General features: G+C 45.7%; 1 protein-coding gene across 6 annotated transcripts in view; it reads right to left on the bottom strand.

Moving 5' to 3' along the window:
* The window catches only part of LOC144681248 (ankyrin-2-like), an 866,008-nt gene that overhangs the window by 124,624 nt on the left and 725,083 nt on the right, over positions 1 to 16,301 (bottom strand). For all 6 annotated transcript variants that reach the window (XM_078542889.1, XM_078542897.1, XM_078542890.1 and 3 more), the window contains 3 exons: positions 4,365 to 4,519; positions 2,721 to 2,932; positions 2,381 to 2,585 (listed from right to left, as the gene is read on the bottom strand). In XM_078542889.1, coding sequence (XP_078399015.1) covers positions 2,381 to 2,585; positions 2,721 to 2,932; positions 4,365 to 4,519 — 572 coding nt within the window. The remainder of the gene's footprint in view (positions 1 to 2,380; positions 2,586 to 2,720; positions 2,933 to 4,364; positions 4,520 to 16,301) is intronic.

Below are 16,301 nucleotides of genomic sequence, written 5' to 3'. Positions count from 1 at the left end.
TGTAATCAGCCTCATAAAAATGGACACTCACCATCAATCTCCCCAAGTGTTGGAAAATTGTTCGGTTCACCACCTTCATGCCGACTCATGCCCTCCACCCACCCTCATGCCAAGTTATAAAGACCCTGTTATGTGATTTTTGCTCTTGACATGAAACTACACCTTGGTGATCCAAAAAAAGAACAATTGAAATCATAGAGCCTCACTCCTGCATGAAGTAAATTGTTCCTGGAGGGATTTTTTTAAAAATTAATTGTTTAATTGTTTTCTTACTTTTTCTTTCTGTCTCTTTTTTTCTCTCTCTTAATCCAATTTTTATTTCCTTCCATTTCTGTTTCCATAGCTAATATGACTCTAATTCACCTGAATTTCCCTCTCTATCATTCATCTGTTGCTGCCTCTATCATTTTGTTTCATTGGTAAGAAGACCTTCACAAGGTCCTGGATATCATGTTTTTAATCTGTGGAACAAAAATAATTGGGAGTTGAAGGGTGAGAAAAAAAAAAATCCAATTCACACCTCTCATTTTGAGATGCACCATTCCAGGATTTACTGAGCTATTACAGTAAATAGAGCAGTAAAATAATAATAAAGGATGGGGCAGGATCACTCAAAGATAAAGGGAGTTCAATTGTGCAAGGTGAAAGCATGGCTGACATATCTAATAAATACTTTTCATTTTTTTAAATAAATGGTGAAAACAAGAATGTACTAAAAGAGTTTAGGGAATAGCTACTGGCCTAAATCTTCTAGTCTCCAGATTGTCGGGCGTTCCAACGCACTGATTCCATGGAAATTATACAGAAGTTTGAACTTCCAATGGGCAATTCCCCTGCTCCCTGGGACCCTCTGAAAGAGTCTCCAACTCTGAATTAGATTTGGAGACTTTGGACAGTTCTGACTTGTGTCCTGAATAGTTACCCAGGAAATATTAGACAGAAAAAACCATGGCTAACTCCTGGGTAACTATACAACTGACACCCAATCCTCACCCTGAACCCCAGACTCCCACCTGACCACCTGCTTACCTCCCTGACACCCAACTCTGCCTGAACCCCCCCAAACTTCTGACACCCCCTGACCCGACCTGACTAGCCCTCTAACCCAACCTCATTACATGAATCCCTTCTGACCCCCTGACTACCCTGCGACGCCCTGACTCCCTCTCAACCCCACCAACTACTACTCCTGACACTCTGATTCCCCCAAAACACGTCTCCCCTCTTGACAGCACCCCCCACCACTGAGCTGATCTGACTAGCCCCAGACACGACCTGACTATCCACTCACTCACCTGTCACCCGGTTACCTCACCCAACTACCACACCATCCACCCATCACCCTATCTACCTACCACCCTACCCACCTGCCACCCTATCCAGCGGCCATCCTACCCACTTACCACCCTATCCACCTGCCACTATACCCAGCTGCCACACTGCCACCCTACCCAGCTGCCATCCTGCTAACCTACCCACCTGCCACCCTACCTCCTCACTCACCCTTACCCATCCCACTGCCTTACCCATTTACCTTCTCTCCGTGGCTTTTCAAGGAAGCTTTGAGACATTAAAACTCTTTACTTACCCAAATATAGCAGCTAGTGCCATAAAAAGGGGGCATGGCTCATCTTCCCCCGATGATGCAGCGCTATGAAGAAGCAGTTCCATTTCAGGTATGCTCCACATTTCTGGTGAAGCCAAGATCAGAAGTCCCGGCCAGAAATGCAGAGCTCTAGCATGGTAGAAAAGAGGAGCGGAGTGGCAATCCGACAGTGATTCCACTCTTCGGAAGATTCAGGCTGATGACATGGGGCCAGATTTTCACTCCTGAGGCTAGTAGGAGGCTTCCCAATTCAGAAGAACAACCTTGTTTTAAAGGTGCCGTTAGATCCAACTTTCACTCCAGGGAGGCAAGGGTAGGATTGCGTTGGACCTGCCAACCCCAGAAGCAGAATTTAGGTGGCTACAGAGTGGGGGGTGGGGGGGTGAGTGCTGAGGCGGCCTGGGCAGAAGGCACACCTTGGTTCTCTGGGACTTTGTTTGTGTTGTTTCAGATGCTGTTAGGGCCTTTAACCCTCATTCCTCACACCCCCAACCGTCCCCATGCCCCCTCATACATCCATGCCAATTCATGCATCCCACCTATCCATCATACTCTCTCATACCCCCTATGGAACCTCCATAGGCACTCACCCAGTATCCACCATGGGCAGGCCTCAGGAGCCATGTGGAGATGAAAATTCTCATTTCAATGGAATGAAAATCAGTCAGATTCTTTAACAGGCTAACAATATGCTCCACCAGATTAGCAGGCAGGCAGTGAAAACAAAAGTCTCAGCTTTGTGTCACCATTTAAAACCAAGTACTTATATCTTACCTGTTATACTACAAAGTAACCTGAGAGTTGGAGTATCTCTACCGTAGCCATTCATTAGTCCCTCAGTAGAATATTTAGGAATGGGAATCGTCATAGTAATAGGTTTATGGAATTTCCTTCTTCTAGGTTCCAGGGTGACTATTGGACTAAAGGTTGCCTTGTTACCCAGAATTTTCTTGACTAGCTCAAAGTGCATGGGCTGGGCCTGGACATTAATAAAGAAAAACAATCAAAACTCTTTTCATGTATAAAACACAGTGAATTAATACTTCTTATTTAAACATGTTTAATAATTGGTTCCAGTATGGTATGTTGTTTAAAATTCTGGGAGATCAGTTACCTGGAGGCCAACTCTAATCCTCTTAGTTAAAGCTCCTTCAGGGAAGACAGCCTGAACCTGTGGTACAACAGTACTGCTCAGCACACCCCCTTCTGGCCCAATCAAGTTACTGTCCTGTCTGACCCTGGACACAACTGCAAAGTACTGTGGGAAGTCCCTGGTGATGATACGGCAAATACGTTTCTTGTCAAGTTCCTCTGGGCTGTCAAGCACTATAAGTAGTAAAGAAAAATCATTACTGCAGATTTTCTGTTAAAATTGTGTACCTTAATCATAAATTTACATCCCACTGTTAAGTGATCTATTTAAAAAGATAACAAATTACCAAAAGTCATAGATACAGAAATCTGAATTGGACTCGAGCATTAAATTGCTAAAATACATTGTTTTAAGAGCATATTTATGATTTAATTTGGATCCATTAAATCAATGTGAAGTTGTGCTTTTTTATGGCCTTACGTATGCCCTGGGCAAAGTAGCTTGTACATTTTAACAATGCCAATGTTGGTGGTGCGGTTAAAAGGTAAATACAATAGTTCTGAGGAGTGAATCTAATACATGAAAAAAAGCAACATTCTCCATAGTTGAACATGATAGAGTTGACATATCCATTGGAGACAAGGTTGGAGGAAGCACGTGAAAGATACCTGCTGAAATATGCAGAGTTGGTGGCTGAGTACAGAGACAGAGGGTGTATAAGCTGCAAGTGATGGAGAGTGGGTGTCAACCATTCGAGAGACAATGAATGGTGGAAGGCTGGTGACGAGAAGAACCAAAGCAGTTGATGTGATCAAGAAATCAAGAAGATTGAGAGTGCAACTTTGGAGAAGGCATCATGAAGTGTGCTAACCTTTACCTGAAAAAGGGCTCAGGGTGAGAGTGAGTGATCACGGGTTGGTGGCGATGTCTGCAGGCATCAAAACTAGCTGGCCCCTAGCTTGAGCAGTAGTCTGACAATGTCTGACTTGCATTGCAGGAAAAGTAGTAATTGTACTGTTTGTGTGATACAACTGAGAGATCATAATTTATTCAACAATCCCTAGTCACACAGAAGTGGTACATAAATCCTTAATTTTATAACTATAAACTAGAATCTTGATCAATTTACATTTTAAAGCTGAATGTATAAAATTATGAATTTCTGTCATTCAAAAATAATACCATAATAATAAACACTCCAATAATTTTTATTTTGGAATTGAGGAGAGAGAACTGTTTCTAGTGCAAGGTACAATCCTATTGCTTGCTCTAATAGATGGAATTATTCTACATGGAATAAGATAAACTATGACTGCATATGTTTCTTTCTGAATAATTGACTGATGTTGCAGAAAAGATATTTGCCTTCCCATTGTAACACCATCATTGCATTGTTACAGCCTCTGTTTCAGCACCCACACCTTCAAAAATTACAAACTCCTTCAGCTATTCCCAGTAAAATCCAAGGGTAAGACCTACGCCAGCCCACAGTACAAGGACAACTTTAGATTGATTTAATGGGTCCAAATGCATCTTCAAGGAAGGATGAATGTTGGACCCATGGTTACCCAAATATGTTCATAAGATAATTATAATGGCTCTTTATTTTTGTCAATTGTCTCTTGCACTACCTGATGCCTCCCATCACCCCAACAAAGTTGGTACCTTCATCCATCCCATTCAATATTTCATTCAACTCTTCCTCAGTATATTCACATTGATGCTCCTTCCAGGTCTCCCCAGTTTCACTGCGCAGCACCACCAATTCCCGTTCCTTCCCACGCACGGCTGCAAAGTGTGGAATCTCCACAATCACAGGCCTGAAACACCAGATGTTAGAAATGAGTAAAATGTGGAAACAGACCTAATTCTAGCATGTCTCATGACACTCTTTACCCCCTTTATATAGTCAGTAACAAAGTGAGCTGGCATTCGTTTTTCAACATGGATGCAAGATGTTCAGATAGGGACTACTGAATAGGGATGCAGGGTTTGCCTCAGTGTCAAGTTACCTCAATCTAGCTGCATATGAAATAGGTTGCAACAATTAAAATGCATTCTATCATTTAAAATGAAGCAGCCAAAAATTCCTGTTCAATTTTTATTTTCTCTCCTTTTTCTAACAGAAACTATCCTATTAGGAGGCAGCAGTCATTCATACTGAGAATTTCGGCATGACTGCTTTGTGATCAGGTGATAGAGATCAGAATTACTGATTCTCATTTAATTGTCTGAATCGGAATGAACTTCAATTGAAATTGCAAACAGAAAGATGCCCAAGATTCTATAAGAGGGGTGCAGTCCTGAAGTTGAATGACATGCTACAAATCTGAACTGTTTTGAAACAAATTCAACATCTTACTGCCTAGAGGTTATCTTGAAATGCTCTTCAACCATTTCACAATTAGCGAATATCCCAAAAGTTTATAATATAGACTTACTGGTTTCACTCCGTATTCCACAAGGATTTGAAGCAGTTCTGAATTTTGGTAAACTAATACAAATTTAATATTTTCCTGAAGAAAATCATATTATAGACATTACCAATGATAATTTAATAAACAAATGAGAGTAAATTGCAGAAATGCAGATTAAGGGTCAAAATACCAAATAATCTTCTTGTGCTGAATTTAATTTTCTTACTGTTTTGCAACTCCCCCATCTATTCATTTCTGTTTATGGCTAAATGGTATATATAATGCATTTGTGCTCATTTCTTTCAATATATAAAAGTATTGAAAGTTTCTTCCTGCCATGACTGACTCCCTACTTTGTATCCACCTGCCTTCAGCTAGTTAGTTTCTGGCATGTATGGCATTTTAAAAATTTGAACTACATCCCCTGACCAGCTCTAAAAGGACTTTTTAACAGGTATCATTGAACTCAACTGGGAAGAGAGTGGGATTCCTATCCAGTCCGTTGAAGAGGGCTGGCAATCGCACCCCACCCCCCGCCCCCCCACCCCCCCCAAAGATCATGGGTGTTGAAGAGCAGAGGGCAAGGTTGCCAAGGAATACTGGATAGTCACCTGGCCAGAAGGAAGGCTCCAGCTGGTATTGCTGTGCGATTGTCAAATTTCAGGCCCTGTAACAATGAGAAGAACACCCTCCGCAGGGAGGGCAGAAGCTCAAGAACCAGGAGGGTATGGGAGAGGAAAGAAGGACAGGAAGGCAACGAAGGCCAATCATTCAATAATGGTTTGCCTGCTGAAGACAGAGCTACCTGGAGATGACTGAAAAAGCAGTTCCACAGCAGACAACGAATGATCACACAGACATTTGTGTCCTCATCGTCGAAGACCGCATGCCTCGACATACTGGTTGCCGTAGCCGTCAAGGTCACTGTGGCCTTGAATATCTTCATTTCTGATTCCTTCCACGGATCAGATGCGGACCTTAGCGATATCCAAAAATAGCTGGACACCACTGCATCTCACAGGGAAATGATGCTCACTTTGCCAGAGTTAGAGGGCACATTCATCTAACAACAAACATGTCCTCAGAGGTACGGTTGGCATTGGGAGTTCCCTCCATCATTGGATTACCCAAAAGCAGGGCATCATCAAAGGCATCCATGAGGCCATCAAGGCACTCCGTGACTGGCCAGTGACATCGATCAACAGAAAGGGCATTCACTCCCTGAATATCCGACTAGCCTCAATTACAACAACATCTTCCTTCATGTACGCACTCGCTTTACTGGCAGCTACCATGACTCCTTCATTCTCTGCCTCATATCTTCACTCCAATCCCCAGAGGGTATGGATGGATCCTATGGGGAAAGGGAAATCCATGAGTGGATAACTACTATGGGAGCCTCAGACAGAAGCACAGAGGTGATACAACCAATGCCACCTGCCCTGTAGAACAACCACTGAGCAGGCTATCAGGCTTCCGAAGGTGCAATTCCATTTCCTGGACCAGTTGGGTGGTGCCATCCAATACTCTCATGCAAGGGTTTCGGTCATTGTGGTGGTCTGCTGTGCTCTCAATAACACAGCCCTCTAGAGAGGTGTGGGCCTTGAGGATGGTGAGGCCCTGGAAGGAGACAGCTCACTGGGGAAGGATCAGGAGCAGGCAGTAAGAGAGGAGAAGGAGCTAGAGACAGAGGGAGATATTGCTGAACAGGGAGGTGCCCCTGCTACACCATTCACTCTCTCTCACACACCTTGATTGTCCTCATCCTGTCCATGGGACCACTCACCACCCACACATGCCAGGCATACTTATAATCTGGCCTGGCAGGCATCCTGCTTACACTCTCTCCATCTGTATTCATGCAGGACAAACTGGCACACAAGAGGGGGAGGTCGCAGACTGGTGGAGGAATGCCTGATAACAAAATCCTCACAGGCTTTGAAAATAGAGTCATACAGCTGGCCGGTGAAGATCTGGACCGTTCCTGTTCTGATGTTGAGGTTGGCAGTGCTCTACCAAGTGAGGGTCCAACAGTGCAATATCCATCAGACAGCCATGCTGTGAGCGATGTGTCCTGTTTCACAAGTCACTGCCATGCACTAATTATCTCCCATTGCTTTAACAAGCACATCTAGGAAACAGCTGAGGGAGCCCACGACCCAGGGCCTCCAGTCAAGCCCCAAAGACACATTGGAAGAAGAATCTGAAGACACCCCCATTGAAGACCCATCACAGCGCTCACCCTCACACTTCACCAGTGCAGGGACACACACCTGGGTGGGACCTAGTTCTAGAGTAGCCTTGGGATCACAATCTGGTGAGCACATCACACTCTCTGATCCGTAGCAGGTAGGGACTTCCCAGGTTTCCAGCCCTCGGAGGACTGCTGGAGGCCAGAAATCACTGAGTCCGAGTCAGATGACAAGCCTCTGGACTTGGTCATACCTCAACTGTTGGAGCTGCAAAGGTAAACAGGAAGGGATGTCCGCTGCATTCCTCAGATTGCAAAGCACGATGGAGGAGTCCATCCACCTTCAGTCGGAGGTGATAGCGCTGGCCTGCCAATGCACCAAGGTCAACACTGGTTGGATGGCAGCTGCCATGGAGACCTTGGTCCAGAACATCAGTCCTCCACTGCTGCGTGGATTGAACTCCACCACTGAAGCCATAGTTGGCCTCCAAAGGTGTCAACGTGAGAGGGGTGTGGGGCAGCTCGATCTCACTCCAACTTCCCCTTCTCCTCAAGGAGTCAGCCAGGGGCCCTTGGGCACTCATAGGGAGGAAGATCAGCAGGTGCACACCCCGGGGCCATCCAAGGTGACTCCGGGAGTGTCCAGCCCCATCCAAATCCTCTCTTCCTGTGACCCCAGTAGCTCCAGTTTTGCCGGCCGAGGGGGATGCCACACAGCAGGACCCCAAAAGCAGGCCGGGCCCTCCAGGGCTTAGCCCACTAGTAGACGCCCATCACAGTCATCACAGACAGAGCATAGTAGTCAGTAAGCTGCCTCCACCTCCACTGTGGATATCCGGGGAGCACCAAGACACAGCGGCAGGGTTAGGAAGATTGGGAAGGTGTGGTTGCATAGCCAGGGCACGAGTCTTAATCACTTGTACATACTGTTCACTATTGTGAATAAACTCCCAAGAATGTCACCCTGCCTATGACTCCTTGTTCTGATGAGCAGCATTCGTGTCACTCAGATGTGAAACCTTGGTTCCTACACAAGATAAAGGCAGGTGTCTCAGTCCAGGGCCTCTTCCCTGTGCTTTGTGCAACCTTCAGACCAAAGTGATGGTCCAGCCTCACACTCCCTGGAAACATTACTGATGGCTGCACCTCGGTGGTGCCAGAATGTTGTGGGCAGGCATCACAGAGTTCCGTTGTTCTCTCTGTGTCCTCTCAGCACCTTTAAGGTGGTGCTGGCCCCCCAGCTCGTCAGCGTCCATGAACAGTGACACTGCACTCCTGAACAGGTCATGCGCTGAAGGCTGACAAAGCATCAGGTGCAAGTAAAGTTTCACGGCTGCATCCCCATGATATGACCCAGATCACAGAGCACAAGTGAGCTGCCCTCGGCCAGACAGAAGTCAGACATTCACAGCGGCTATGTGAAGATCTATGGAGTATCCTCACTGCATGTCATCATCCTCCTGGTATTGAGCAACTATTAGGGCCTTCGCTGTGTCTCCATGACAGGAGCCTTATCACAGAGAGTATGTGCACAGCCATCTGCCAGTCAAACGTTCACAGGTGCAATGTGAGGATCAATGGTGTCTCCTCACTGCATGTCATAATCATCTTCCGCAAATCTAGCAGCTATGAGGGTCTCCTGAGCACGCCTGCCTCATCTGGCCTGTGCAATGGCCTCATCGCAGTCATCCTCATCATTGAGAACCTCCTCACCCTCATCCCCATCGACGTCCTCCTCATCGGAAGAGACATCCAGCTCTTTCATCTCCTCCTCAGCCAGGTCCTCACGCCGTTGCAGCGCCAGGTTGTAAAGGGCACAGCAGGCTACAGCGATGCATTGCACCCTCTGTGGATTATATTGCGGGGCTCCGCCAAACCAGTCCAAGCACTGGAACCTTATTTTCAGCATCCCGATGGTCTGCTCCACCAAGGTACAAGTTTCAGCATGAGCCTCATTGTACCTTCGCGCTGCTGAACACAGGTGTCATCAGCCACATCCTCTGCAGGTAGCCCTTGTCCCCAATGAGCCAACCCTGCAGCCTCTGTGGACCGTGGAAGACATCAAGGATCTGAGACCGACTGAGAATGTAGGAGTCCTGGACACTCCCTGGGAACCACGTGCAGACCTACATACATACGAATTAGGAGCAGGAGTAGGCCACTCGGCCCCTCAAGCCTGCTCTGCCATTTAATAAGATCATGGCTGATTTGAATGTAACCACGTTCAATGTAGGCACATTCCTGCCTACCTGCCCATATTATACTCCATTTGCCTGATCTTTTCCCTCTCACTTAACCTATGTCACTTTGTAGCCTCCTTCCATCCTCTTCACAATTTACTTTCCTACCTCATCTTTGTGACGTCAGCAAAGTTAGTCACCATTCCTTTGGTCCCTTCATCCGAGTCATTTGTATAAATTGTAAAAAGTTGAGACCCCAGCATTGACCCCTGTGGCACACTACTTGTTACATCCCGTCAACCAGAAAAAGACCCATTTATGCCAACTCTCTGTTTCCTGTTAGCTAGCCAATCTTCTATCCATGCCAATATGTTACCCCCTACACCATGAGCTTTTATTTTCTGCAATAACCTTTGACGTGGCACTTTATCAAATGCATTCTGGAAATCTAAGTACTGTACATCCACAGCACCTGTGACTCCTTCAAGAACTCCAATAAATTGGTTAAACATGATATCCCTTTTACAAAACCATGTTGACTCTGCCTGATTGCCTTCAATTTTTCTAAATGTCCTGTTATAACAGCTTTAATAATAGCTTCTAATATTTTCCCTATGCCAGGTGTTAGGCTAACTGGCCTATAGTTTCCTGCTTTCTGTCTCCCTCCCTTTTTGAGTAAAGGAGTCATAGTTGCTATTTTCCAATCTAATGGAACCTTCCCTGAATCTAGGGAATTTTGGAAAATTAAAACCAGTGCATCAACTATCTCACTAGCCACTTCTTTCAAGACTTTAGGGTGAAGTCCACCTGGATCTGGGGATTTGTCAGCCCGCAGCCCCAACAATTTGCTCAATACAACTTCCCTGGTGATTGTAATCTTCCCCGAGTCCCTCTCTCACTTCCTTTTCCTGATTTACAGCTATTTCCGGGATCTTTCTTGTGTCCTCCATAGTGAAGACTGAAGCTAAAATACCTGTTTGATTCATCTGCCATCTCTTTACTTTCCATTATCAATTCCCCAAGACGCACTCTCTATAGGACTAATGTTCACTTTGTTAACTCATTTATTTAGTTATCTATAGATACTCTTACTATCCATCTTTATATTACTAGCTAGCTTTCTCTCATACTCTAATTTTACCTTCCTTATTAATCTTTTTGTCATTCTTTGCTGTTCTTTATATTCTTTCCAATCTTCTGACCTGCCACCCAGCTTTGTGTAATTATATGCTTTTTCTTTAGTTTGTTACTGTCCTTAACTTTTTTAGTTAACCACGGATGGTGGGACTTCCCCTTGGAATTTTTTTTTCTCTTTGGAATGTATATATTCTGTGTATTCTGAAATATCCCTTTAAATATCTGTCACTGAACTTCTATTGACATATCCCTTAACCTCATTTGCCTGTTCACTTTAGCTACCTCTGCTTTCATGCACTCATAATTACCCATATTTAATTTTAAAATACTAGTCTTGGATGCACTCGTTTTTCCCTCAAAATGAATGTAAAATTCAATCAAATTATGATCGCTGCTACCTAGGGGTGCCTTCAATAGGAGGTTACCAATTAACCCTATCTCATTGCTCAATACCTGGTCTAGCATAGCCTGCTCTCTGGTTAGCTCCAGAATGTGCTGTTCTAAGAAACTAGCCCGAAAACATTCTATGAACTCCTCATCTACATGACCTTTGCCCATCTGACTTTTCTAGTCTATATGTAACTTAAAATCCCCCATGATTATTGCTGTACCTTTCTGGCAAGCTCCCATTATTTCTTCTTTTATACCCTGTCCTACTGTGTAGTTACAATTAGGAGGACTGTACACCACTCCCACAACTGACTTCTTGCCTTTATCATTCATCATCTCAACCCAAACTGCTCCCACATCCTGGTTTCCTGAACTTAGGTCATCTCTTTCTAATGTGCTAATACCATCATTAATTAACAGAGCCACCCCTCCACCTTTTCCTAACTTCTTGTCCTTCCTAAATGTCTCATACCCTTCAATATTCAGGTCCCAATTTATGTCATCTCTGTAATGGCTATCAAATCATATTTATTTATTTCTAATTGTGCTATCAGTTCATCTGTTTTGTTTCAAATACTACATGCGTTTAGATACAGAGCCTTTAGTTTTGTCCTTTTATTATTTTTGTAGCGTCTAGCCTTATCTGCTGATTTACTCTTAGAATGGTACTTTCTGTCCCTTCCTGTCACAGTCTGTTTATCATTTCCCATAATAATACTTGTCTCTACTCTTTGGTTTACCACATCTTCCCAAATTTGATCCCTTGCCCCCACTATTCAGTTTAAAGCCCTCTCTACGTCCCTAGTTAGGCAGCTTGTGAGGACACCAGCCCCAGCACGGTTCAGGTGTAGATTGTCCTCATGGTACAGATCCCACTTTCCCCAATACTGGCGCCAATGCCCATCAAACCGGAACCCACTTCTCCCACACCAGTCTTTCAGCCATGCATTCATTTCTCTAATCATATTTGTCCAAGGTCAACTTGCATATGGTTCAGGTAATAATCCAGAAATGACTACCTTTGACTTCTCAATTTGGTGCCTAGCTCATCATACTGACTATGCAGGGCCTCCTTCCTCATCCTGTCTATGTCGTTGGTACCTACATGGACCATGACCACTGGATCCTCCCCGTCCCACTGCAAGTTCTTCTCCAGTCCTGAGCAGATGTCCCAAACCCTGGCACTGGGCAGGCAATAAAGCCGTCTGGACTCTCGCTCTTTGCTACAGAAAACAGTGTCAATCGCCCTCACTATACTGTCCCCTACAACCACTACATTCCTTTTTGCTCCCCGCATTTGGATGGCTTCCTGTACTACGGTGCCCCCACTCTCATCCAAACAAGCTGAGAGAACTTCAAAGCTGTTGGGCAATTGCAAAGGCTCACATTCCTGCATTTCTGCCCTCTGGGTGCCCTTACCTGCCTCACTTGCAGTCACATGCTCCTGTCCTTTGCCACTGACCAAATCAGAAAACCCTATCCTAAGTGGTGTGACTGCCTCCTGGTATAGGGCATCCAGATAATTTTCCCCTTCCCTGATGTGTCGCAGAGTCTGCAGCTCAGCCTCCAGCTCAATGACTCTGAGCCGAAGTTCCTCAAGCCGCAAACATTCACTGCAGACGTGTTTGCCCCGGATCATCATGTTATCCAGGAGCTCCTACATGCAGGATGCGTTTGTGGTGGTCGCACATTCAGTGAAATGAAGCCCTTGCGGTTGACATAGTTGACCGCTTGTTGCGACGGAGATCTGAGCATCACGTGAGTGCAGACGATGGCAGCCTGCACCTGTGGGAAATCTGAGATCTGGGCAAATCCCAGAGCTCTTCGCATCCTGGCTTTCGTGGTCCTGGGCGAAATGCACAAAGTTGTGTGCTCTCGTGAAGGTAGAGCCTGTGACCTCATGGACGCATTTGGATGGAGACTTGTGATATCCCACAGAGGTCACCTGTGGAGCCCTGAAAGGAGCCACTGGCATAAAAATTGAGCGCCACGGTCACTTGCATGGCCACGGGCAGTGGATGCCCTCCAACTCCCCATGGGGCCAAATCCTGCAGCAGGTGGCAGATGTGAGCGACCAGTCCCCTAGACATGCGCAATCTTCAGCGAACACTGGTTCCTGGACATCTGCAGGAATGAAAATCGGCGTCTATAGACCCTGGGTCTAGCTAGGCGCCAATCAGTGATGGCTTGCTGTGGCTCTTCAGCGGTGTGTGCAGGAGTCCCAGCCACCCCTTTCTCCTGAGGGTGCTACTCCTCCCTCTGCCAGCCAGGCGTCTCTTGATCTCTTTTCTCCTTCATTTCCACTCTCTGTAAGCGATGAGGATCACAGCTAGGTCACCAGGCTCCATGATCCTGATGTACTCCCCCTGCAGGATGAAAGAGAGAGACATGTGGGTTAGCTTGGGTGTACTAAGAACCTCTCTTGGTTAAGTCTGAAGGCCTCTTAATGCATCCCGGATAGTGCTGGCCACCACTTGGATGGCCAGAGTTTACTGCGCTGCATGGCTGCCTGAGACCCCACCCCACTCCACCTGCCAAATGACAGCAGTTTTGCCCACTGGACTGCATGCTGTGCTCTCAGCTCAGGCATTCTCCTAACCCACACTGCAAGGCAGCACTGTTAGCTTAAACCATGGGGGAGACTGGTCCAAACCAGGATGATGACATTGCAAGGGGCTGTGAGCATCTCCACCAGTGACTGCTCTATAGCCAGATTTAGCAAGGAGATTGTACAACATGCCCAGGTGTCCAACTGTTTTGCAGTCCACTAAAATGCTCATTAATTTGCAGTCTGTGCCAGAGGGGTGAAAAGCTCTGGAGCACTTGGTGGCACTTTCATGCCCCTGCATTGTTTGAGAGGGCAGATAAGCTAGAAGCCCAACTCCATGCATGTCAATGTGCCTGCATCTGAACTGCCTCAGCTGTGGAGGAATGGTCACTTTATACAAACTTTCCCTAATGCATGGCCGCTTCCCCCCACTGCACCCCACCCGCATGTGCACTACCATCAACTGCAGTGCAGCTCTTGCCACCCTCCCACAACTTGCTTCAACCGCAGGGCAGCCCTTGCTCCCCCACCAAGTCGCCTCAACTGCAGTGCAGCCCTTGACCCCCGAAAAGTCACCTCAACTGCAGGGCAGCCCTTGCCCCCCCATCCACAAGTCACCTCAGTCGCAATGCAGCCCTTGCTCCCCCACCAAGTCGCCTCAACTGCAGTGCAGCCCTTGCCCCCCTGCACAAGTCACCTCAACCACAGTGCAGACCTTGCCCCTCCCCCCCAAGTCACCTCAACCATAGTGCAGCCCTTGCCCCCCTTCTCCCCACAGCTCGCCTCAACCACAGGACAGCCCTTGCCCTGGCACCGCACTGTCAGCGAGCTGGGAAAAAGTGACTTGCCTGTGCCCTCGCCTTAATGCACGGCACTACAACCTTTAAATCCAACTGGCAACCCTTGCGAGTGCTGCGCAATGTTACTGTGCGCTCACTTCCGAGTTCCCTCCAAAATGCAACTCGTCGACGCGCAATCACCCCGATGTACTTGGATGGTCCAGCGTGGGGGATAATCCTGGAAAGCTGCGCTCATAATAATATAAAGATGCGTTACCATGAGGTTCATGACGTCCAACGGTGGGAAACGTTGGCCGCCATTGACGGGCAGAGTGGACTTTTGCAAACTGGTTTCACAACATCATGAAACCAATTTTTGCCTCTTCGCCATACTGTCCGCTCACACCGCCAAACACATCAGCTGCCAATGGGCACGGAAAATTCTGCCCACAGTCTCCAGCATTAGATCCAAGTCGGCATCAATGGAGGGAGGGTTATGCTCTGGGTGCCAAGTGTCCAGCTCTCCTGGGACATCTCGCTTATCTTTGGTGCAGTGGAACACTGCAGTGGCACAAACCGCTGATCACTCCCTCAGGACAGCCAGCAGCCTCAGTGATGGCTGACATGAGGTATCTAAATGAGTCTCACACTTCATCTGACCCGTCTCCATTCCTATCCCCATTGGCTTTAAGATGACAGGAAACCCGTATCTATATCAATTAAGGACTCACACCATGAAAATCTGAACGTTAATCAGTTTCCCACTGGAGGAGATGTTCTGACCCAAAAACAGACCCGCCTCCTGTTTCCTGCCTCCGTGGTGAAAATTCAGCCCTTAATTGTCATGAGTAAGGATATAAATCCAGTATTTGTAATTGAATAAGGGCTGCTTCCTAATTAAGTAATAAAACTACTAGAATTTATTTTTATTTGAACAGTGTAGCAATATTAGAATACATTTACCCAGTGAAACAAGAAATGTGAAGGAATGTTCTTCAGTAAATAATTCTCAGAAATATCATTTACCTCTGCTTGACATCTAGCTACGTATACATCTTGGTGGCCTTTGCTGCAACAGTGACTGGTGTTGTTGCTGGTTCTGTACTTAATGATTCTGCTAATGTACTTCCTCGTCAAGAATGTGTTAACTATCAAAGCAAAAGGAACTAAAAGGTCTGATTATCAAATAGTGGTGCAGACAAAATTTCCCACTCTCTGCTAATCAGAGGGCTCCAAATCCAACTTTTTTTTTTTTGCATGGAGGCCAACCACATAGAACATGGGGTACCCGGCATCAGATGCAGATTGACAGCACAAAGGAATGGAACAACAGAGCTGAAAACACAGACACTAAAGATAGTTGGAAAAGGTTAGATATAAAACAGCAACTTGAGAGAAAATGGATAAGAGAATGAGCAGTAATGGTAATTAGGAAAGCAATTGCAAAGGAAATTGGTAGCATTTTCCAAATGAATAAATGAATCAGCAGCAAGAAAATATTGGGAGATACATCGAGAGATAAAAATGGAAAATAAAAAATGAATGGGGCATGAATGGGCAAAACAATCAAATTGATTGTGTTATCATGCATACATTAAATATTTTACATTGTTCTCCTCCATCCCCACCACAGCTGACTCATCTTAACTAATAGCGCAACATGATTTTGATTTTGTGTTGTAAATGAATCAAGGGGGGAAAAAAACGTAGTATCACAGGAAAGAAATGAGGAAGAGAAAAAGACCATTAAGACCACACTGTATCTAAAGAGGCAAAATGCTGGGTTGAATTTATTTTTTGGATTTAAAAAGTTAAGCCCAACTGAGACCCAGGACTTAACTATTTTAAATCTTAGCAGGATCCTAGCCTATAAATAGGTAACAAGACACAAGAACTTCAGCACGCTTGTATTACGTCTTTCTAATAAGCCTTCTTTCAGTTTCCATTTCACTTTGTTACA

Source organism: Cetorhinus maximus, chromosome 1, assembly GCF_964194155.1.
Source record: "Cetorhinus maximus chromosome 1, sCetMax3.hap1.1, whole genome shotgun sequence".
Taxonomy (NCBI): domain Eukaryota; kingdom Metazoa; phylum Chordata; class Chondrichthyes; order Lamniformes; family Cetorhinidae; genus Cetorhinus; species Cetorhinus maximus.
Note: the sequence above shows the minus strand (reverse complement) of the source record. Positions and strands in the feature narration are given on the sequence as shown.